Source organism: Polypterus senegalus, chromosome 6, assembly GCF_016835505.1.
Source record: "Polypterus senegalus isolate Bchr_013 chromosome 6, ASM1683550v1, whole genome shotgun sequence".
Classification (NCBI taxonomy): domain Eukaryota; kingdom Metazoa; phylum Chordata; class Cladistia; order Polypteriformes; family Polypteridae; genus Polypterus; species Polypterus senegalus.
Genome location: NC_053159.1, coordinates 110,564,596 through 110,589,683, shown reverse-complemented (window position 1 = coordinate 110,589,683; position 25,088 = coordinate 110,564,596). Strand labels below are relative to the sequence as shown.

Here is a 25,088-nt window from a genome sequence, read left to right as displayed (position 1 = left end):
AGCTGATGTTGGTACAGTCCCTGATGCTAGCAAAAGATGCATTTGGACAAATGATTGTCCCTGGGCACAATGACAGCATAGAAATGATAATAAATGATCTGTATTCAGTATCTCTTAAAACAGTTAAAATTAAGGGTTTTGAGGAGATCTTATTAAAGTAATCCCTCCCAGATGTTTAAACCCTCATAGACTCATACAATTTTATTTATTTTAGTAGTCTTAGTATATTGAAGATGGGACGATAGTGACAGAATGGTTAGCATTGTAGCATCAAAGATTCACATCAAAGTGTGTGAAGTTTGCATATGTCAATGTTTGTTTTCAAATTCTAGCAATATGTTCAATACTATTCTGTCAAAGATACCTAAAATGCTGATATACAACAAGGGATTATTTCAAGAAGGTAAGGTTTAACTCCAGTTGATCATCCCTAGAAACTATTAACACAGCTTGTTTACAAGTTTGTGTTCTCTAAACCATTATTATAAATATTGTGCACAAAATGAATGCCAAACTGCTTATCAGGCCCACACATCTTTTAATATGCTGTGGACACTGCAATAGTGATGTTTCTAAAAATCTAACATTTGATACTCAGAGTATTAAAAACCTGGAACTCAAATTTAAATTAACAATGATCTTGTAATTGTACAGTAGTGATCCTTTTAAGATCAATGCAAAGAATGAAACATTGAATTCAGAAGGAAAAAAAACAGTAATTCCCCCCACAAAAATAAATGGAGAACTACTTAAGTGACGTAAATCTTATATATATTTAGGAATACAGTAGCACCAAATAGGATTTTCCTGACTGTGGCCTGGTCTCATTTAAAAACAATGTCAAGGGCACTATTTTTATTTGTAAACTGCTATATTCTATGTATGTTTTACATATGAATTATAGTGCAATGCCTTAATGTTCTTGTTAACCATCTGCTCAATAAATATCAGTTTTTTGCAGTTCAGAATTAAAACACCATAATACCAGAGATGATTTGTGCCTTTGTGCTACTATAATAGAGAAACTCATTTATAACTATAAAGAGTATTTTGTTTTTCATGTGAGGATTTTTCATTTTATCTTACTGGACTTTCTTCTGTTAGTGATTTTCCATGCAATGATAATAAAGTTCACATTGATATTAATAAAGATAGAATCAATAACGTCTTAAATTTTCTCCATTTCTATGCTAGGTGGTGTATAGTAAAATGATTTAAAAAAAAAAAAAAAAATCCAAAATTTTTTCATTGGCTTTATAACATTCATTGTGCTGAATACAACCAATAACAATTTTCCCTCACAGGTTTTGTTAGACAGTAGCATGGTGTATTACACGGTAATATGGGTAAAGTTTCTACAATTCCCATATTTGACAATATCACAGACTTTTTGATGATAATTGGATAATGTGGTATTCCCAATATTTTACTAAATATTAAACTTAAATCTGTAACGGTGCTAATAAAATGTTCGCTTTTTTCACATGGGCTTAAATAAATTTGGTTCTATTTACACAAGTAATAAAAAAAATTATACAACAAAAAAGAATCATATCTTAATCACACACTAGCAGGTTTCAGCTGTCTTCAGAACAGCTCAAGAGAGAAGGACACCTTTATTTCAAAGAACTACTACAAAAATATCGCCATCTTTTAGAACATTCTTCAAAATCCAGTAATGCAGTAATGAATGTTACACAAAAATAAAATACATTGGCTTAAAAGAAATAATGTTTTTAAAATCAGAATAAACTGTTACTCGTTTCAATTTTACTTTCAGAAATAAAATTACAAATATGAAAAATAAAAAAGAAAGAGCATCAGCCAAAAATAATTTAGTCCTTCTATAAGTCACTTAACGTTAGTCAAACTTACTGTGTACTTTGTAGCACAGCCTGAGCTAAATCTGGATTGGATTCCATTGATGTGGTCACCAAAGATGTAAGCAAAGATAGGTACCAAATTGCAGATGCATCAGACACAGATACGCCCTTGCTTTTGGTTATCTGATATCCAACTGTACGAAGACCATGGATTCTTGTATCACATCCATCACTCAGGCACCGCTTGATGTTTATCTGAATGACTGTGGAATGGCAAAGTTAGATGCAAATTTAAAAAGGCAGTTGAAACAAAGACCACATTATTCAAAACTGCACAGAGATTACTAACTGCAGATTTTTACGGTCACAACATTATCAGGTTTGTGCAAACTTTTTAACAATTCACAAACCATAAATAAGAATCTGCTTCTTACATTTGTTTTATATGCCAATAAGCACAAATATCGCCTTTAGTAATACCGGTATATAGGCCTAAAAAAAATCTCATCCTATAATAATCATTAAAATCATTTTAATTTATTTTGAGGACTACATGTTAACTAAAAGGTAGCTTCTAGCAGTATGGACTAATTTGAAAGGAACTACTACTGCAAAGCTTGCTCAAATATCCATAAGCTGAAATACATTTTAGTGCTAATTTTCAACTCCAATGTGACTGGCATTCACAGCCAATTGCCGATTTCACAGTAGTCAATTGGTGATCATTTATTACTTTCTGAATAATCCTTTAAAAATACTTGGCATTGCATGCTTTAACTGGAATAACTCTTCCAACAGAAAAAGAAACTGCTTTATTTACTATTGTCTTTTAAATACTTTGCAAAACTCAGACATACACAGTACCTCCTGTACTATATGTAGTTACTGGTGGTGCAGTGAAGGAGATTGACCACATCCTCGTGAGAAGATGCTGCAGACTCTTGCAAGACTGCAGGGTTTACAAAAGTGCCCAGTTTCTGAATTCTGACCACAGACTTGTTGTTGCTACTCTGAAGTTCCTGCTTAGGTCCATTAGGCTACCACCTACTAGGAAAATTAGGCTGTACTTAGCCAGACTCCAAGACCAGGTTGTTTCTAATGTGTTGGCATGCAGTTTGTGTGAGGAACTTGCGGATTTGGGTGTGGCTGCCAATCCTAATGTGATGTGGGAGACCTTCCATGCCAAGACCCTGAAGGTTGCCGAGGGTTGTGTTGGTGTTACTGGTGTTCCCAGAAAGAGGTGTGTCATCTTGCAGGGCAATCTGGATATCATCGAGAGGAGTCGCAGCGCACAGCTTGATAGCAACTCTGGTCTGTACCAGAAACTGAGGAGGACAACTGAGAGGGCTCTATGGGCAGATAAGAAGGCGTTTGTTACAGGTATCTGTGAGCAAGTGACGCACCATCTGTAGTCTAGCCACCCACGTCCTGCTTACAGAGGAATCGAAGCATTACAAACATCCGAATCTGCTCCTCAGACAGTCACAGTCAGAGTGTCTGATGGAACAGTCCTTACAGATGACACTGCAGTTGTGACCCACTGAGCTGGCTATTTTGAACAGCTGTTCAAAGCAGATCCTCCGGCTAAGATGCTGGATATCTCCGAGTCCACAGTCCTTGAGGCTGATCCTCCAATTAGCTGTGAAGCACCCAATCTCACCGAGATTGCACAGGTGGTGAACCAGCTCAGGGTAGAGAAAGATGCAGGGATCTGTGGTATCTGGGGTGAACTCCTCCAGGTTAGTGGTAAGGCTGTCTTCCTGGCATTGCAAGCAATCTTTCTTTCCATTTGGGAGACGAGCGTCATCCCAAATGACTGGAAAATGGGACTTGTCATCCCTATCTGGAAAGGGAAGTGTAATCGCCTGGATTGCAGCAACTACAAGGGGATAACACTGCTCTTGGTGCTGGGTAAGGACCTTTGTAGGGTCATCCTCAATAGGATCCATGATCACTTGCTACCTACCAGCGACCGGAGCAGTCTGGTTTTACGCCCAAGAGGTCTACCATCAACTGCATCTTAGCACACAGAGCTCTTATGGAGCGCAAACATAAATATCGGCAGAGTTGCTTTGCAACCTTTGTCGATTTCGTAAAGTGTTCAACTCAATTGATCGTGCTGCCCTGTTAGACATCCTGAGGATTTTCAGGATCCCCACACGGTTGCTGGATATCATTTCCAGTACATAGTATACTGGTACTGTGAGTGCTGTGCAGAGTACAGGCAGGACCTCTGTGTTTTTCCGAGTTGATACTGGGGTTTGTCTGGGGTGTGTTCTTGCTCTTACTTTGTTCAATGCTTGCATGGACTGGGTATTGGGCAAGGTCATGGGGTCCAGTGACTGTGGGGCATCTGTTGGTGAAGAAAGATTAACTGATCTTGACTTTGCTGACGATACCGTGTTCTTCACAGAGTCAATGCAGTCTCTGATTGAGGCACTCGAGGGATTGAGCAAGGAGTCTGAGAGTCTGGGCTTGAGAGTAGCCTGGATAAAAACCAAGACCCAGGCCTTTAATGACCTTTTGGGCATAGCCATCAGCTGTGTATCTGTCTGCGAAAAGAGTGTCAGCCTTGTTGAGAGGTTTACTTACCTCAGCAGTGGCATTCATGTCTCTGGTGACTCTTCCTATGAAGTCAGTAAACGGTTTGGGAGAGAATGGGGTCGCTGGAAAGGGGTGCATGGTGCCCCCGAGATCTGTCTAGACTTTAGAGTCCTGCTGCTTCCTGTCTTGCTATATGGTTGCGAGACATGGACGTTATCCAGTGACCTAAGACAAAGACTGGACTCCTTCAGTATTGTGTCTCTTCATGACATTGTACGACTTTGGACAGGCACTTGAGGGATAAAAAAAAAACGTAGGTTTTCGGGAGATGTTATGAATGGGCACTTTGATGTTCTCATTCCCTACACTTACATGCCTGATGTACACATGGAGCGCACAAAAATTGAGGATAAAAGTCAGTACGAAGCGATGCGATGTGAGCAGAGTTCTAGTGCTCTCATTGTTCCCTTGCTTTTGTGCGCGATGTGCTGGAAAAATAGACAAAATGAGGTCTCTGGAAATAATTAATGTTGATGGAGTACAAATGCCTCACCGCGTACTAAATATCAGGGGAGATGGTGCTTGCTTATTCTCATCTATAGCTTATTTAGTGCATGAAACTCCGTGTTTAGCGGTACAGATTCAGGCTGACATTGTACGACTTTGGACAGGCACTTGAGGGGTTAAAAAAAAAACGTAGGTTTTCGGGAGATGTTATGAATGGGCACTTTGATGTTCTCATTTTCTACACTTACATGCCTGATGTACACATGGAGCGCACAAAAATTGAGGATAAAAGTCGGTCGCCTTAAAAGGCGAGTGCATCTAGTAATGAGATATTTGTAACATCTAATATGTCTTATTTTCTCTTATTTTTTCTAATATATTGGGTAATACGAGTGTAATAGTGACTAAAGGGTGTTATTTCATGTCTAGAGGGCTCTAACAATGTTAAAACAGGTATTTAGAAGGTCGTAAACAGGTTTTCTATACTCTAACTGCTTGAAAATATTGATTTATAAATAAAGAATCCTACTTCGCGAAAATTCATTTATCACGGTAGAGTCTGGAACGGATTAACCGTGATAAACGAGGGTTAACTGTGTGTATATATATATATATATATATATATATATATATATATATATATATATATATACTAGCAAAATACCAGCCTTAGTGAGAAGTAGTGTGTTAAAGAAGCAATGAAAAGAAAAGGAAACATTTTGAAAATAACGTAACCTGATTGTCAATGTAATTGTTTTGTCACTGTTGTGACTGTTGAGTGATGAGTGTTGTTGTCATATATATATATATATATATATATTTACACACACACACACACACACACACATACATATATATATATATACACATCTATACATATACACATATATACATACTGTACATATATATCTACATATATACACACACATATATATACCCACAAATACATATATATATATATATATATATACATACATACACACACACATATATAAACATATATATACATATACATACATATCTACATATATACACACACAGCTATTTCATTATCAGTGCAATACGCTGTTTGTTAAAGCAGTTGACTCCGCTCTTACGTGCAATAACAAATCAAATCATTCAGTTGTCTTTGCTCATATGTCATTTTAGAGCTGGGCGCCTGGCATCTTTTTTTGGCCACAAGTTCGTTTCTGTTTGCTGTGAGGTTCTGTGTTGTGGAGATTCTCAGGATGGATTGCAGGTGCTCATCAGTGAGGCGACTCCTGTGTGCTGTTTTGTTAGTCTTTATCACTGAGAAGAGCTTCTCACACAGATATGTGCTACCAAACATGCACAAGGTTCGAGCCGCATGTAGACGGACTTTTTTTGTTCTTCAAAGTCACCAAAGCGCAGTGCAAACTCAGTGCGCAATAACTCTAACCATGGCCTGCATTATGGGATCTGTAGTTTATTGTGTTACCAGTGCTTCATATACCCGGGCTTTAATAACAATAATACAGTATATAAAATGATCTCGCGGGCCGGATATATTACGCCCGGGCGGATGTGGCTTGCCCTTGAGTTTGACACATATGGACTAAATAGAACTTGAAAAGATATATTTTTTCAAATGTGATTGCGCAATTCAGATAGAGTTGACGCACTACAGCCTGCATGCCTCAATGAGTCATCCTCCCTCGCTCTTACTTTTTACCGTTCATCTAATGAATACACTGAGTATGGCTTTACCAAAACAATCATTGATGGCGAATAAAGTATCCATTATTCGAGTATGTAGAGCGGGATATATATATATATACATATATACTGTATATACCCGCGTATCGCAGCGGAGAAGTAGTGTGTTAAAAAGGTAGAAAAGAAAAGGGAACATTTTAAAAATAGCGTAACATGACTGTCAATATACAGTATTTGTTTTGTGAGTGTTACTGAGTGTTGCTGTCATCAAGGATTTGATTATCATTATTTCTTTCAATCAGGTTCGTATTTGTAGGATGTGTTGTGTTCAAGTTACATTCCGTGTTTGTCAATCGTTGTAAAGATGACAGGTTTCATTCATCGATTCGTTTCTTACTGCATCAATAAACAGCTCGTCTTCTTCTTTATCTGAGACCTGACACACTGCATGCACGGGTTTTTTTACACTGTCTTCCTTTAGCGGGACATTGACTTTTTCCACCGTGTGCTTTGTTTCCACAGTAGCTGCATTTATGAATATGCTTATCAGACGCTTCATATTTTTGCTGCCTTTTCAATTGTGTAATTGGTTTTGTTCAGCTCTTTGGAACTGTTGCTTTTTATCTGTGAACTGCGTCAGTTCCGTGAGCCACTCGGTGTACTTGCATCGAAGGTTCCCAGCTGTGCTGGTGCCATCTCGTGCTATGTCCATAGCTTTATTTAATGTTACCTTAGTCCTGGCACTTAAAACTTTCTCTCGCAGTTTAGCTGAGTTTGTGTCAAACACCACCCTGACCATCTCATCTTCCTCTCCATAAGCACAGTCCTTCACCCGTGAATATTTACCCGTGGCAGTTTGCTATTGGATTGACGCTGACGGACTGACCTTATATGGGCAGGCACTAAATTAGAAGCGGCAGCGCAGCCTGTCTATGAACTTAATTTAAAGTGTAGGTTTACATCGTGCTTTGTTTCAGTAGCAGAACTCATGAATATGGTTGTATATGTCACTTTCGCTCGCTTCTTATTGTTTCGCTGCCTTCTCAATTATATAATGCATGTTTTCTTGGCGCTTTTTGAGGTCTTCCTGGTTTTCTATGTACTGCGTGATTACGTGGGAGGCGTGATGATGTCACACGAAACTCCGCCCCCACGGCGTTGAAGCTCATCTCCATTACAGTAAATGGAGAAAACTGCTTCCAGTTATGACCATTACGTGTAGAATTTCGATATAAAACCTGCCCAACTTTTGTAAGGAAGCTGTGAGGAATGAACCTGCCAAATTTCAGCCTTCCACCCACACGGGAAGTTGGAGAATTAGTGATGAGTCAGTGAGTGAGTGAGTGAGTGAGTGAGGGCTTTGCCTTTTATTAGTATATATATCTATATATATATATATAGATATATATATATATGTATAGATATATATATATATATATATATATAGATATATATAGATATATATAGATATATATATAGATATATATATATATATATATAGATATATATATATATATATATATATAGATATATATATATATATAGATATATATATATATATATATATATATATATATATATATAGTGGACGCTGGCCCGGACACACACAGACGGACATCTTCAGTTCACCACACACTGTTTATTTACACTATTTACACAGTTCTTTACATGCACCACAAACCCCAGTGCCTCTTGCGCTGATTCCCCAAAGTCCAGGCCTCACAGTTCCAATGCCTTTCTCTTGGCCGCCTCCAGTCCTCTCTCCAGCTCTGTCCACTTCCACTCGACATCCACCATCGACTGAAGGGAGGTGGCCCCTTAAAAATGAACCCGGATGGGCTCCAGCTGCTTCCGGCACTCCTCCAGAACACGCCCCAGTGTGGCGGAAGTGCCGGCTGCGCACCCGGAAGCAGTCCAGGTGTCCCCTGTCGTCTTCCCCCCAGCACACCCTGGTGTGGCGGAAGTGCTAGGCTCCAGGGATATTCAGGCACCGGGCACGCCTGGCGGTGGCCCACGGGTCCCTACAGGTCTGGGCTTCCAAGCCCTTTACCCGAGGCCCCCAAAATAACCAGGGCGGATGCCCCCTCGTGGTCTGGAGGAGGCACAAGCCCTCCTTCAGTCCTCCTGGGCGTCCCGGCCGGGGCAGATGCCACAGTGCCCCACCGTTAGCGAAGACACGTGGGTCCGAGCAGCACTTCCCGAAAGGGCAGCACGTTCCCAGCAAGGGTCCTACTATGTCCCCAGGGTCCAACACGGCAACCTAGGACATTTCGGCACCCCCTCCGATGCCAACGCGCCCCTTTGGTCTGCGCCGCAAAGCGGCCAGTTCCAGGAGGGCAGGTTCCACACGCCGTCAGTCCCAGCGCTCGTCGGGGCTTCGGTCCTGTGGAAAGACAAAAGGGAGGGCCAGAAGCACTGCCGGGACACTCGCACCGAGCGTCCCACCGGTTTCCGTACCGGCAGCGCTCTTCCCCCCCACCGACAGCCCACGACTTGCCTGTTTGGCTCCTCCACCGCAGGTTCCATGCCCATCCTCTTGGTGTTAGTGGAGCCGCTCTCGCAGGCGGCTCATCCAGCCGCCCAGGGGTTTCCCTCTGCCTCTGCAGAGGATGGCCCTTCACCGGACGCGTGCACCCAGCATCGCGTCGTCTACTGTCGGAGGAACCGGCATTCACCCCTCGGTTCCTCCTTCTCCTCTTGGACGCCCTGACGGTCTGAGTCTGAGCATGATGACAGCTCAAATCCAGCCCCAGGCTTGGAGCGCAGGGCGCTAGGACCCAGGGCACTCGACATCCCCTGTCCTGCCAGCCCCTGCGCACTCGCTCTCCTCGCTCTGCCGGCTGTCTGCACCGGTGCGTCCGCTGTCAGGGGATCTCCTACTCGATGCCGGTCCTCCTTAAAGTCACGGCCGTGTTCGGCAAATCCCCCCTTATGCTTTACAGGGACGGGATAACCTACCTCCCCCGCGGTGTCCTGTCGGCCAAAGGCTCCAGCGTCGCGCCGATCCTCCGTCTCACACGGCGTCTCTCCCGACGCGACCGCCTTCCCCTTCAGCTGCTCCAACCGGACGACAAGAGCACCCAGCAACTGCAACAAAGGCGACTCTGCGGGGCGAAGGGACTCCTCCGGCTCACGCCGAACCGCTGGCGAAAACAGAGACACAGACGTCGGTGGGCTTACCTGTCTATCAGCCCCACTCGTCGTCTGCCTCCTGTGGGCCACTCCCTCCGGCCCAATCGGGTCTCTCCTCGGCCCGAGACTGGCGTTCCTTGGTCCCGCCACCATCATTGGCGGGCACCCAAGACACACCGGCCAATCCCGTGCCTGTCAGCGGGCGGGACATCCAGCTCGCGGCCATCTTGTCTCCCTTGCTCTGGGTGCGGTGACATGCCTCCTGGCAGCTTCGCAGCTGCGGCGATTCCCCGAGCCGCAGCGGCTCCGACTGCGCAGCCTCCTCCGCTGCCGCCCTCGCGCTGTCGACAGCTCGTGGCCCGGCGTGCTCCTGCCACGGACGCGGATCCGGATCGTCCCTCCCTGTGGAAAACGAGGTAAGTACGACCCCAAAGGGACGATTACGTCAAGGCAGGGCACTCACCTCCCAGATCACGTCACTCCAAGGCCCCTGCCTCGGTGTGGCTTTCTGTGTCGCCACGCCGGCTGGGCCGTCCTTCGCGACGGCGCGTCAATCGGAGCATGCTGCAATCTGGCAACGCCCGTTCTCCTTCCTCCGCACCCGGGGATGGCCATTCTGCGGTCCGGCGGCGGTCTCTGGGGTAAACCGCTCAGCGGTTGTACCGGACGCTCCCAGCGAGTGTGTGGGTCCGCTGCTGCGCCGGGTCGTCCACAGAAATATTTTTTAATACAGGTCCCCACCTTCACCCAGGTGGAGCATCCTGCCAGCTACGCCACTGTGGACGCTGGCCCGGACACACACAGACAGACATCTTAAGTTTACCACACACTGTTTATTTACACTATTTACACAGTTCTTTACATGCAGCACAAACCCCAGTGCCTCTTGCACCGATTCCCCAAAGTCCAGGCCTCACAGTTCCAATGCCTTTCTCCTGGCCGCCTCCAGTCCTCTCTCCAGCTCTGTCCACTTCCACCATCGACTGAAGGGAGGCAGCCTCTTAAAAATGAACCTGGATGGGCTCCAGCAGCTTCCCGGCACTCCTCCGCAGACATGCCCCAGTGTGGCGGAAGTGCCGGCTGCTCACCCGGAAGCCGTCCGGGTGTCCCCGGTCGTCTTCCCCCCAGCACTTCCTGGTGTGTATATGTGTGTGTGTATATATATATATATATATATATATATATATATACACATACATACATACATACATACATACATATATATATAAAATATAAAACATGTTTTCAGTTATTTCACCTTTTTTTGTACATAACTCCACATGTGTTCATTCATAGTTTTGATGCTACCAATGTCTACCAATCTACCAATGTAAATGGTCATGAAAATAAAGAAAACACATTGAATGAGGAGGTGTGTCCAAACTTTTGGCCTGTACTGTATATATACATACACACACACACATATACAGTACACACAGTATATATACACTCACCTAAAGGATTATTAGGAACACCTGTTCAATTTCTCATTATTGCAATTATCTAATCAACCAATCACATGGCAGTTGCTTCAATGCATTTAGGGGTGTGGTCCTGATCAAGACAATCTTCTGAACTCCAAACTGAATGTCAGAATGGGAAAGAAAGGTGATTTAAGCAATTTTGAGCGTGGCATGATTGTTGGTGCCAGACGGGCCCGGTCTGAGTATTTCACAATCTGCTCAGTTACTTGGATTTTCACTCACAACCATTTCTAGGGTTTACAAAGAATGGTGTGAAAAGGGAAAAACATCCAGTATGCGGCAGTTCTGTGGGCGAAAATGCATTGTTGATGCTAGAGGTCAGAGGAGAATGGGCCGACTGATTCAAGCTGATAGAAGAGCAACTTTGACTGAAATAACCACTCGTTACAACCGAGGTATGCAGCAAAGCATTTGTGAAGCCACAACACACACAACCTTGAGGAGGATGGGCTACAACAGCAGAAGACCCCACCAGGTACCACGCATCTCCACTACAAATAGGAAAAAAGAGGCTACAATTTGCACGAGCTCACCAAAATTGGACAGTTGAAGACTGGAAAAATGTTGCCTGGTCTGATGAGTCTCGATTTCTGTTGAGACATTCAAATGGTAGAGTCAGAATTTGGGGTAAACAGAATGAGGACATGGATCGATCATGCCTTGTTACCACTGTGCAGGCTGGTGGTGGTGGTGTAATGGTGTGGGGGATGTTTTCTTGGCACACTTTAGGCTCCTTAGTGCCAATTGGGCATCGTTTAAATGCCACGGGCTACCTGAGCATTGTTTCTGACCATGTCCATTCCTTCATGACCACCATGTACCCATCCTTTGATGGCTACTTCCAGCAGGATAATGCACCATATCACAAAGCTTGAATCATTTCAAATTGGTTTCTTGAACATGACAATGAGTTCACTGTACTAAAATGGCCCCCATAGTCACCAGATCTCAACCCAATAGAGTATCTTTGGGATGTGGTGGAATGGGAGCTTCGTGCCCTGGATGTGCATCCCACAAATCTCCATCAACTGCAAGATGCTATCCTATCAATATGGGCCAACATTTCTAAAGAATGCTTTCAGCACCTTGTTGAATCAATGCCACGTAGAATTAAGGCAGTTCTGAAGGCGAAAGGGGGTCAAACACCGTATTAGTATGGTGTTCCTAATAATCCTTTAGGAGAGTGTATATATATATATATATATATATATATATATATATATATATATATATATATATATATATATGTGTATGCACAGTATTATATAAACAAAAAGAAATAGGTTAATTATTAGTCTACTCATAGTAAATATAGTAAGTAGAAAATAGTTAGAAATATTATCCTCTATGGACTATATTTAAAAGAGAATGGAACAGTACTAAGTACAAAAAAATAATAATATCCAAATACTAAATAAGTATAACAATTAAATTTGCTGATAATTCCAGTGAATATCTAATCTGAATAAAGTCAGGCTGAAATGTACAATATAATCCACTCATTCCAGTAAACGTTATTCTCCCCTGTTTAAAAAAAGCAATTTTAATTATTTTGCACCTAAAATAATCTTTGGTATGGATTGTGGATGCTTACAAACTACAAAGAAAAACCTAACTCGGTTTTATCTGCACGTTCCTTTGATCAGCTTAACTCTTTCTAGGCCCATTTTGATCACAGTAACAAGTTGTCCAACATTTAATTGTCAGCAGCACTCAGTTTCATTATTCTCTTGAGTCTGTATATTACATATACAGAACTTTAAAACAAGTAAATGTCCACAAGGTATTTGATCCAGATGGAACTCTAGAGTGTGTTTAAAAACTCCAAGCAACCAACTAGCTGATGTATTCAATGAAATCATTGATATTTCTGTAAGACAATCTGTGGTTCCTAAACTACTTCAAAAAGACAAGAATAACCTCTGTGTGTAAGAAAACAAAAACAGAGTATATGAATATCTACAGACTGATGGGACTGCGTGCCCAGACACAGTTCTAACTCTTTTACTAAATTTGCTTATAACACCACCATCATAGACCTGATTACCAACAATAATGACGGAACTTAAAGTGAAGAGGTTTAACTGTTCACTTAATGGTGCTCAGGCAAAAATCTGATTCTTGAAGTTATCAAAACAAAGGAGCAGGTCATTGATTTCATGTTGCAGAAAGCAGACCACACTCAACATTGGAAGAGATATTGTCAAAAGGGTGAATGACTTTGATCATCTAGGAGTGACCATCACTGATGAACTTAAGTAGGCATAACACATTTCAGCTCCTGTAAAAAGAATAGGGCTCACCCGCACATCTGCCTCCTCAGACGTTAAAGGACAGCCTGCATTCTTTTACCTAGTCTCACAATCTGCTACAGATGCACCTTAGAGTCCAACCACACTGGCTCCATCATCTACTCAGCTCAAGATCGTAAAGCACTGCATTGGGTGGAGAAGATGGTATATTACCAACACCCAGCTGCCTTTAATTAATAACATATATAACACTCACTGCTATACAATGCCAATAAGGATAAGTCAAGGCCTAAGCCATCTTGCACAGCCATTTTTCCCCACTTCTACCTTCTGGTCAATGGTATAGGACCATTGGCACTTGCACCAGTATATTCAGGGACAATTTCTACCAACAGGTCATAAGGCTACTGAATAATTGCTCATAAGAACAAATACTATAATGTAACCAATAGTGTACTTGCAAATACATATTATATATACTGGGCTATTCAAAATGAAAGAGCAGATTTCAAGAATGTATTTCAAATAAACTGTATAAGACAGAAACACATTCCACACATCACTGGATAGAGGAAAGTTCAAAGTTTAAAAGCTCGCCTACAAGTACCAGTGAATGCCACCAAGCGCTTTTTCTTGTTTATAGTAAAATGGCAACAACACCACAAGAGAAATCATTGTGCGTGCTGCAATGTGGTAAATGTAATAAGGAAAATGTGTTTTGTGTCATTTCTGCAAGCAAAGTTTATGGGCCTTTCTATTTTGCTGACTGGATTTTCACACCTGAACATGCTATAAAACTGGCTGTTCCCCTAACTTCCAAGAAGATATGAATGACTTCATTTTCATGCAAGATGATGCCCCGCCTCATTTCCACTTGGCAGTCCAGCGTTACCTGAACGACACCATTCCAGGATGATGGACTGAAAGAGGTGGACAGCAAGATCTTATTCATCCTCTATGGCCTCCCAGGTCTCCAGACCTTACCCCCTGCGATTTTTATCTAGGAGGGTACATTAAAGAAAGAGTGTTTGTTCCACCTATGCCCACTAATCTTCAAGATTTGCGACATCGAATTGAGGAAGCTGTGAATTCAGTAACTAGGGACCAGGGGCCTCATGCATAACGGCGTGCGTAGAACGCACACTATAACGGCGTAAGCACAAAAGCCAAAATGTGTTTACGCACAGAAAAATCCAGATGCAGGAATCTGTGCGTACTCCAACTTCCACGTTCTTCCGTTACATAAATCCCAATCAGCGTGAAAACTAACGCTCGTGCACGCGCATTATGTAACGCCCCAAATCCTCCCAGAATTACGCCTATTTGAATATGCAAATCAATATAAATCGCCCTTAAGCGCAGCCTTCTGTGAAAAGACAATGGGAAAAGCACGGGGAAAATATAAGAATTTCAGCGAATACCAAGTGGAGGCAAAGGAAAAACATACTATTTGTTCAAATAAACCGTGGTATAATCAACAAAAGGAAGTTGATCGAGTGACATAGCGTGTTGGAGAAACTTGAAAGCTCACATTCACAAAATCGCACAGTGCGGAAATAAAAAGAAGTCACATATCAAAGTTGCCGTGAAAAGAAGAGTTGTAAGCCCACTGTCTGAGTGTCATATGAAAGTTTATTAGGGTACAGAGAAAAAAGGCACACGGTGGGGAAAAGCGCGAAATGTCAACTTCAATCTCGACATTTCCACTTTAATCACGTAGTTTATTTTGTCATTTAGTAGAACATTATAAACTTCATCTTAAAATCGTTTAATTAACCAGTTTCTCAAATCACATCGTAATTAAAGTAGCACGTTAAATGCTTTGTTTTGTATTTGATCTTCTACTCGTATGTGCTCTGTGTGTGTGAATCACTACTTGCTTCTTAAACTGGCTCTCTTCCTCCAACTGGACACAGAGTCCATTACATTCGTGATATTACAGCTCTCTGAATAACTAAAATACTGAGATGTATACGTGATGTCATTTTCATGACGATAGGAGTAAAAGCACATTACTAAACATGTGCTTCACTTCGATGAAATAATTTATTGCAGCAGTACTCAGGGGCGGGCTCTAGGCTTGTGGTGGTACTGGGCAGAGGAAGAATCGGTGGTTCCTTAGTCGGCCAATGTCAGTAAGGTAGCTTATCACGGTGGATGGCCACGTCCGTTGCGGACACTGCACAGCAGCCTCGTGCTCATGACAAGCATTTATCTTTTGTCGAAATTTGTCGCTGCGTTTTTAGCTGTGTTGTTATTTTCTCTTTCTGTTTTATATTCAATATATATTGGCGTGGCCCCCCAAGAGTCCTTGCTTTTCTTTCCCCAAGTAACCGATCGCCATACAATCAGCTCTGTAATAGACGTTAAGCCATCTTAAGCGCTAAGTAAGCTTAGCGCCGATTCTTCAAAACGTTTAAAGAACATTGAAATATCTTCGTAGTACATGTTTAATTATTCTATCCTTCACGACACTCCCAGTGAAGAATATAGATTATTTAAATGAAGTTAAAGTTTTATGTGTATAATTTAACAAACATATTTTGCTGCATTTCACCTTAAAAATGATATCGTCATCATATGTAAATACGCACTTTATAAAGTGGCCCAGGTTGTGAGATATTATAACTGTAGTGCAAGTTTACAGTGGGGTGATTGTACTTATAAGTACAAACCGTTCTACAAGGAGCAATTGATTGAGTGCATTTAAAGTTCTTGGGATTAAACTGTTTCTGAACCGCGAGGTCTGTACAGGAAAGGCTTTAAAACGTTTTGCAGTGGCCGAGACAGCGTGTCCTTAAAGCTGTATACCGATAATTCTCTTTCCGATCAGCTGCTGCTGTGATTCACACTCAGATACAGTGATATAAATACTCCGAGTCGTGCAGTGAGAATAATATGGAAAAAGATGATCCGCTGTGGCAACTCCTAACGGGAGGAGCTGAAAGAAGAAGAAGAAAAAGAAGGAGAAGAAGAAGAAGAAGGAGAAGGAGAAGTGAGAGTAACAACGCTAAAGCAGTTATGGTATTTGGAATACTATGGCTGTTCCCTGGACCATTATATTGTTACGAGTTAATTATAATCAGATGCATTACACTAATAAACAATATGCGGTTAGTTTCTGTGTATTTATAAAGCCGCGTCATGAAAATAATGAGTAATCACACAAGAACAGTACCATTGCTTTGACGCTGGGTGCGCCAGTTTGCAAAACCGAGCGGAGAACTTGCGTACGACAAGGTATGAGGTACCGTGGAAAAGTGTGTGGCTTTACGCCAAGTGTAGGTTTTATACATTGCGATTTGAACGTGGAATAGTTCTTACGCAACATTTCTGTGCGTACGTACCGTTTATACATGAGGCCCCAGTTGACTCGTGTGTGGCACGAAATGGTCTACCATTTTGATGTTTGTCACACTACACATGGTGCTCATGTTGAGTGCATGCAACCTCAAGGATAACAGGACCAAACTTTGATCTTGCCTCTATCCAGTGATGTGCGGAATGTGTTTGTCTTATACAGTTTGTCTGAAATCAATTTTTGAAATCTGCTCTTTCATGTTGAATAGCACTGTATATTGCATTTATATGCTTACTTGTATGCATGCCACATTATTTGTGCATGTGTGTCTTTTGTTGGTATTTTTATTGTCAAATGTTCTGATGACACATGCAAGTAAGAATTTTCATTGTACAGAGTGCACATAACAATATACTTAATTTGCCTTGATTTTTGTAGGATTAATAATTCATATCATAACTTTTACTTTGCCACATTTAGCACTTTCTCATTTTGTAGGACTATTAAAATCATATATGTTGCATATTTGTTGAAATAAGGAAATTCTTTTACTAACAAGGTGAGCTGATATTAGCATTTTCCAGAAGAGCTACAAAACCAGTGATGTTGCTTGGAATGTGGACATCTCTTATTTCTTGTAGGCTTCTTGGACTTTTTCCCACAGCTACAGTTACCTGCTGAGGCATGTAACTTTGGTCATTTGCTGCCACTGCTATCAATAATCGCCTTAAAACCACATCCGGTTTTAACCGCAATCTACAAAATACAAACAAAAAAAACATTTTCAGTAAGCCATAATGTTAAGTATAAAAAAAATTATAATCAACTTTTATTTAACATGTCAGATCTTAATATGAAATGTCTATATTATATTTTTAGTTTATACGATCAAAGATTCATTCAAAGTGAAAATACAGGAATTAACAACATATAGAATATTCAGAAAAATAACACAAAATCTTATGGGCTCTTGCATCTCTCCCCCACAGGCTTCACTTCCATTGACCAATTTACTCACCTAATCCAGTGTGAGCGAGCACTCCCATCTGACTGCCAAAATGAAGTTGTTTCTCCATTGGTCATTTTATCAATATCCGCAGAGTTTGAAGATGTTTCTATAGAGCTGTAACACTTAGTGATTATTTTAACTTTGTCCATTTCGGAGTCACAGTTGAGTTGTGCTGTATTCTGAATATTCAAGTCTGGGAAAAAACAACATAGCCATTGTCCATATATGTACAGTACGATTAATAATGATAAATATATTAGAACACAGAGTGTAGTAAAGGCTATATTATCCTAATTTTTACTTTCAAAATGCAAAATTCACTACCAATCAAAAGTTTCAGAACACTTAATTTTCTTCCAATTAAATCAGTTGAAATGCAATGAATGACCTATATGGCTATAGGTTTAAATTTAAAGTTTAGATTAGCAAACACTGAAAAAAGGAAACATTAGAATATTACAAAATGGCCTTCTTTAGGAAACAACTAATAGGTTACAACCTACAGATGTTCTGCAGCAATTAAAGTAAATTAAGCCTTGTAAGTAGAAGCAAACAACTTCTGTTGATTACTTAAATACCCCCGGTTTTAAAGCAGAGTTGGAACAGTCCATGTTTTTACACTCTCTATCTACTTGGACAGTATTACGCTGTAGGAAGTAGTTAATTCCAGTGATAATGGCAAGAAAATACCAATTAACAAATGAAGTGAGACAGAACATTACCATCCTTGGAAGTGTAGGCCTTTCATTTACAGAAATTAAAAAAATAAATAAATAAATAGAACCGTCAGCGAGTATGGTGTCCTACACAATCTAAACTCTAACAGGAAGAGATCTGGTAGTCCCAAAATCACAACCCAATCAGCACAACAGCTTCAAAGGCATAGCTTAACAGTGTGCGAAAAAAGCAAGTCTCAGTTTCTACCGTGAAGAAGAGACTTTGTGCTGTAAGTTTGACAGGGAGAACGACAGTAAGAAAGAAATTTCTTAAAGGACAAAATAGGGCCTTGAAATAGCAGACTGCAAGAAAGTCTTAAGGACCAATGAATTAAAATTTGAATCTTCGGAACATCAGGCAGGGTGTTTGTGCATCAAGTTGGTGAAAGGATGGTTCCTCAGTGTGTGACACCAACTGTCACACATGCAGGAGGAAGTGTTAATGGTCTGGGGTTCTTTTGCTAGAGGCAGAGTTAGTGATTTACATGGAGTAACTGGCATTCTGAATCAAAATGGTTAACACAGCTTGGCTGTTAGATAAGAAAAAGGTGGCTACTTTGATGAATCAAGAATTTTAATAAAATTTTCCACAGTTAATGGATTCCCTTATTTTTATATGCTATTGTTTATTTGTTCTACACCTTTATTTCATGAAGCGTTAAGACATTAAACTGGGTTTATTTCCATAAAAACTGAAAAAACGGAGGGGTTCTAAAACGTTTGACCGTTAGTGTATAATAAAAAACAGTTAATCAATAGTAACACCTAAAATATTACAGTATTTTACAGAAACAGTAAGTTAATTATACAAACAAAATGCAATGAGCGATACAAATAAAAATCATTTCAGCGACCATGGTATGATATAGTGCAACTAACGTGTAAGAATGAAGCAGCTATATGACATTTTATCATCAATTGTTAATACATGCAGTTTGATAACCAAGGATTTGTACCCTTCATAACAATTTCTTACATTTTTAACACTTTCATACCAAATAACATATTACATTAATATGACTCTAACAAACACTTTTAACAAATATGCTAAACTTCTGAAACCAAACCATGAAAGTGATATACCATTTTCTTTCTGGAGAAGGAAATCCAAGTAGTTCTGCATAACTGATGACCTCATTGTACAAATATTATTGTAACCTTCAAGTATTGGAAATGGAATGGCACTGCTTGGAATTCTGTTTCGACGGAGAAACCTCAGTATTTTTGAGGCATGAGAGCCAAGGCGATCCTTTGATTTAGAAAAAATATCCAAAAAACCTGTGAAGAAAAGTAAATACAAATAATTACATTTTGCACTTCTAAAATATCACTGTAATCTAATCATTTTAACTACTTTTTTGTGGAACTTTACTTTATAACAAACATATAACAAACAAGATTTATGCACATGGTTACTTACAAAAGCTATCATTAAAGGCAGAATAGCACACATGTACCCACCCCAACTCTCTGACTTTTGTAACTTTGACTGAAACCTGTTCTAACCATGCCAGGACTTTGCTGAAAAACAGCAATGGGCTAAACGCATTCTAAAAAACCCTTTCATGATTCAATACAAAATTGGCATCAGTCATAACCATTTTGTAGCAAAAGACTAAAAAGAAACCTTTAACCAGAACTAGACTGAAAAAATAAGTCAAAATACATCTATTATTTAGTGAATAGTTTAATAATTACTAAAAGATAAATGATACAAACGAAAACGTTTGTGAATGAATACTTGACATCCAGAGCACCTGGCACCTGCTCAGTAGCAAATACTGTATAACGCTGCACTGTATTTACAAGTAAAATGGAATTATTATTTTATTCTTATTTTTACATTCTTACTTCAGCAATGAAAAAAACTGCTCATTTTTAAGATTTTGTTTAATTTGTTGTAAACACATTTATTCTAACAACTTCTTAGGATTACGAGTTTAAATACAAAGTTTGTTTTGATTGTATGAAGCTCAGATTCATTTGTATATAACACAAGTTAGACAATGTATTCATGGCATAACATTCAGATGCTTTCAGTGACTTTAACTGCTATAAAAGTTGGAGCATTTGACATTTTTTATTTACTTCATCTAAGGAGTCAGTAATTTTTGTTTATTAGATTTTTAACACCGAGTCATATTCAAAAGTAACAGTGATAATAAAATGCAATTATATGTGTTAGTAGACTGCATTAAATACATGCTTTATAACAGCACTTTACAATGGAGTTAAAAACAGAGCTCAAACAGAACTGTGGTGGCTCAATAGCTTTGATACACAGCACAGTCCAATTGAAGTGATGTATATTGGCATTGATTAATGTGTGTAAGGCGTGGATGGTCTGTGACTAACTGTTAAATTTTCTAAGCACAACATTTTTGAAAGTACACCAAATACAGTAGTATCCAAAAATTAGCCAAATGAAAAAATGCCAATTAATACAAAGTGACAAATACTATCATAAAATCAGTATGAATATTACCCTATGAAAGGAGAAAATGAACTGAAATGAATTCCCCATCTAGCTATTAATATTAGTTAAAACAAACTAATTTGTTAGAAATATAAAAATAAGTAAGCATTTGGGAAGGAGCAGATTTATTGTATAATGGGAATATGAATGACACACAATAAATGGGATAGATCATCTGGGATTTGCTGTGCATGTTTGTGTATATATGGGACTGAATGATCAGGGGCTGGGCAACAGGTCAGACGCTTAAGCCACTAAATCTCCCAACGCCACTGTCCACTTTAAAATTCATACAATGTTTTTGGGGTTCTTCCCCTTTCTCCAAAGGGAGAAAGAAAAACAAATTGTGAATGCATTCACTACACTTTTGGCATGCACACTTATTCTGATAAACTGGAAGAACCCAAACTCTCCTCTTTTAAGTCAGTGGGAAACCGATGTGTTATACTATTTGAAATTGGAAAAAATCAAATACTCAGAGGATCCGTACAGACTTTTTTCAAAACATGGCAGGATCTAATCAGTAATATTTTAAAATAAGCTCATAAAGCACAGAGAATGTATTAATTTAGGTATGTTTACAAGCCTTAAATTTCACGCCGTTTGGCTTGCTCTCTCTCTCGGGGTGGGGAATCGACCTGTTCTTAACTTAATTTTTCTTTTGTAAAAACTTGATTGCTTTGTATGGATTGCAATAAAATTAATAAAAAAGGAAAAAAAAAATTCATACAATGTTTATATCAGTTAGGGCAGCCGTACCTTTCCTGTGTTATTAATTACCGGTTGTTCAGACAGTTCAGTCTTATGCATGGTTATCTACAGTGGTGTGAAAAACTATTTGCCCCCTTCCTGAATTTTTATTCTTTTGAATGTTTGTCACACAAAATGTTTCTGATCACCAAACACATTTAACCATTAGTCAAATATAACACAAGTAAACACAAAATGCAGTTTTTAAATGATGGTTTTATTATTTAGGGAGTAAAAAAAATCCAAACCTACATGGCCCTGTGTGAAAAAGTAATTGCCCCCTGAACCTAATAACTGGTTGGGCCACCCTTAGCAGCAATAACTGCAATCAAGCATTTGCGATAACTTGCAATGAGTCTTTTACAGCGCTCTGGAGGAATATTGGCCCACTCATCTTTGCAGAATTGTTGTAATTCAGCTTTATTTGAGGGTTTTCTAGCATGAAACGCCTTTTAAGGTCATGCCATAGCATCTCAATTGGATTCAGGTCAGGATTTTGACTAGGCCACTCCAAAGTCTTCATTTTGTTTTTCTTCAGCCATTCAGAGGTGGATTTGCTGGTGTGTTTTGGGTCATTGTCCTGTTGCAGCACCCAAGATCGCTTCAGCTTGAGTTGACAAACAGATGGCCGGACATTCTCCTTCAGGATTTTTGGTAGACAGTAGAATTCATGGTTCCATCTATCACAGCAAGCCTTCCAGGTCCTGAAGCAGCAAAACAACCCCAGACCATCACACTACCACCACCATATTTTACTGTTGGTATGATGTTCTTTTTCTGAAATGCTGTGTTCCTTTTATGCCAGATGTAACGGGACATTTGACTTCCAAAAAGTTCAACTTTTGTCTCATCAGTCCACAAGGTATTTTCTCAAAAGTCTTGGCAATCATTGAGATGTTTCTTAGCAAAATTGAGATGAGCCCTAATGTTCTTTTGCTTAACAGTGGTTTGCGTCTTGAAATCTGCCATGCAGGCCGTTTTGCCCAGTCTCTTTCTTATGGTGGAGTCGTGAACACTGACCTTAATTGAGGCAAGTGAGGCCTGCAGTTCTTTAGACGTTGTCCTGGGGTCTTTTGTGACCTCTCAGATGAGTCGTCTCTGCGCTCTTGGGGTAATTTTGGTCGGCCGGCCACTCCTGAGAAGGTTCACCACTGTTCCATGTTTTTGCCATTTGTGGATAATGGCTCTCACTGTGGTTCGCTGGAGTCCCAAAGCTTTAGAAATGGCTTTATAACCTTTACCAGACTGATAGATCCCAATTACTTCTGTTCTCATTTGTTCCTGAATTTCTTTGGATCTTGGCATGATGTCTAGCTTTTGAGGTGCTTTTGGTCTACTTCTCTGTGTCAAGCAGCTCCTATTTAAGTGATTTCTTGATTGAAACAGGTGTGGCAGTAATCAGGCCTGGGGGTGGCTACGGAAATTGAACTCAGGTGTGATACACCACAGTTAGGTTATTTTTAACAAGGGGCAATTACTTTTCACACAGGGCCATGTAGGTTTGGATTTTTTCTCCCTAAATAATAAAAACCATCATTTAAAAACTGCATTTTGTGTTTACTTGTGTTATATTTGACTAATGGTTAAATGTGTTTGGTGATCAGAAACATTTTGTGTGACAAACATGCAAAAGAATAAGAAATCAGGAAGGGGGCAAATAGTTTTTCACACCACTGTATATATATAATTCACTAAGGTAAGACAACAATGGAAAGCATGCCGGACGGGGCGTGGATTCACTAAGCCGCCGACAAGTGAGACACCTATGGCGCACGCAGGAAGGAGCCACGCCCACCAACTCCAAGACCATTGGATACGACAACTCACAGAGTCACGCCCACCAACTCGGACGCGATGACACAGAAAAACCGGCGTCATTTATATTCATCTGTCGTAGAGGTCACATGCAGCTCCAACCCACGTTGACTGTTAATAGAGGCATGTTTCTTGCGGAGGTGAATCGCCACATGCGGCGTGTAAAACTGTTTGCAAGGGGTATCCCATGGGATCCTTAAAACGTTCATTGTGTTTTAACCTCAGTTGTAAAGGAAGTGAGCAGTCTTTAAAAAACGAGTTTTCAGTTATGACGCACGACTGCGTGCACTATAACAAACTGTTTTACACGCTACATACAGCAATTCGCATCCGCGACAAACATGCGTCTTCTTAGATACTCCTGCACTTTGTACACACCCTCCTCCCACCGTGGTCGGGTGTCTTGGTCGATTATATATAGAAAGGCAGCCAAAACCGCACAGAGCAATGAAAAGTCTACATGAGTCACAGGTGCATCTGGACTGTACAAAGACGACAACGACTCGAGTGACGAGTTGGAGGTGGGCACATGAGCAGGCAGTGTATACTGAACGAGAAATCAGCAGACTAGCATGACGGAGGGAGCGGAGTGGATGTCCTTCTCCTCTCCTCCCGTTCCACCCTGAGCGCCGCACGGAAGATTGTGTGTTGGTTCGTTCCGTGCATTGGTTAAAACCCAATGAAAGAAGCAGTCTTTAAAAACCAATAAGCCCTGTGCCTCTGTTTCATTACCGTCTCACCTGCTTCATCAATGCAGGCCCCGCAAGAGGCGATCCGGCGACGTCATTCCCATGACCCGCCGGGCAGCCAACCGGGTAACCAAAGTCTTTGGGTTCAGGGGGGAGTATGGTTACAAGGCTGAAACTTAAAGGAATTGACAGAAGGGCACCACCTATGTGTGGAGCCTTTCGCTTCATTTGACTCAACACAGGAAACCTCACCCGGCCCAGACACGGACAGGATTGACAGATTGATAGCTCTTTCTCGATTCTGTGGGTGGTGGTGCACAGCAGTTCTTAGTTGGTGGAGCGATTTGGCTGGTTATTTCAGCGAACGAGACTCCGCCTACTAAATAGTTACACGACCCAACAGCGGTCAGCGTCCAAATTCTTAGAGGGACAAGTGGCTTTCAGCCACATGAGATTGAGCATTAACAGGTCTGTGATGCACTTGTATGTCCGGTACTGCACGCGCGCTACACTGAATGGATCAACCTGTGTCAACCCGGCGCGGGGAGGTGTGGGTAAGCCGTTGAACCCCATTTGTGATGGAGACCGTGGCTTCCAATTGTTTCCCACGAACGAGAAATTCCCAGTACGTGCAGGTCATACGCTCGCACTGATTACGTCCCTGCCCTTTGTAAAGCCCCCCATGGTCGGGTGACTTGGTGGATTATATATAAAAAAAAGCAGCCGGAACCGCAAAGAACAATGAAAAATCAACATGGAAACCGACTGAGGCGGTGTTTGGAAAATTAACAGTCAACTTGACTCACAGGTGCGTGTGGACTGTACACAGACGAAAGCGACTCAGGTAGGGAGTTGGGGCGGGCACATAAGCGGGCAGTCGCGTACTGAGCGGCGCCGTTCAACCCGTCCTTCG

The 25,088-nt window shown here is 40.9% G+C and overlaps 1 protein-coding gene across 1 annotated transcript in view; it reads right to left on the bottom strand.

The window, feature by feature from the left end:
• Nucleotides 1-25,088, bottom strand: part of zzef1 (zinc finger, ZZ-type with EF hand domain 1) — a 273,801-nt gene that overhangs the window by 214,015 nt on the left and 34,698 nt on the right. The window contains exons 3-6 of the mRNA XM_039756776.1: nucleotides 19,529-19,723; nucleotides 17,739-17,922; nucleotides 17,277-17,476; nucleotides 1,876-2,086 (exon numbers count right to left, since the gene is read on the bottom strand). Of these exons, the coding sequence (XP_039612710.1) occupies nucleotides 1,876-2,086; nucleotides 17,277-17,476; nucleotides 17,739-17,922; nucleotides 19,529-19,723 (790 nt within the window). The remainder of the gene's footprint in view (nucleotides 1-1,875; nucleotides 2,087-17,276; nucleotides 17,477-17,738; nucleotides 17,923-19,528; nucleotides 19,724-25,088) is intronic.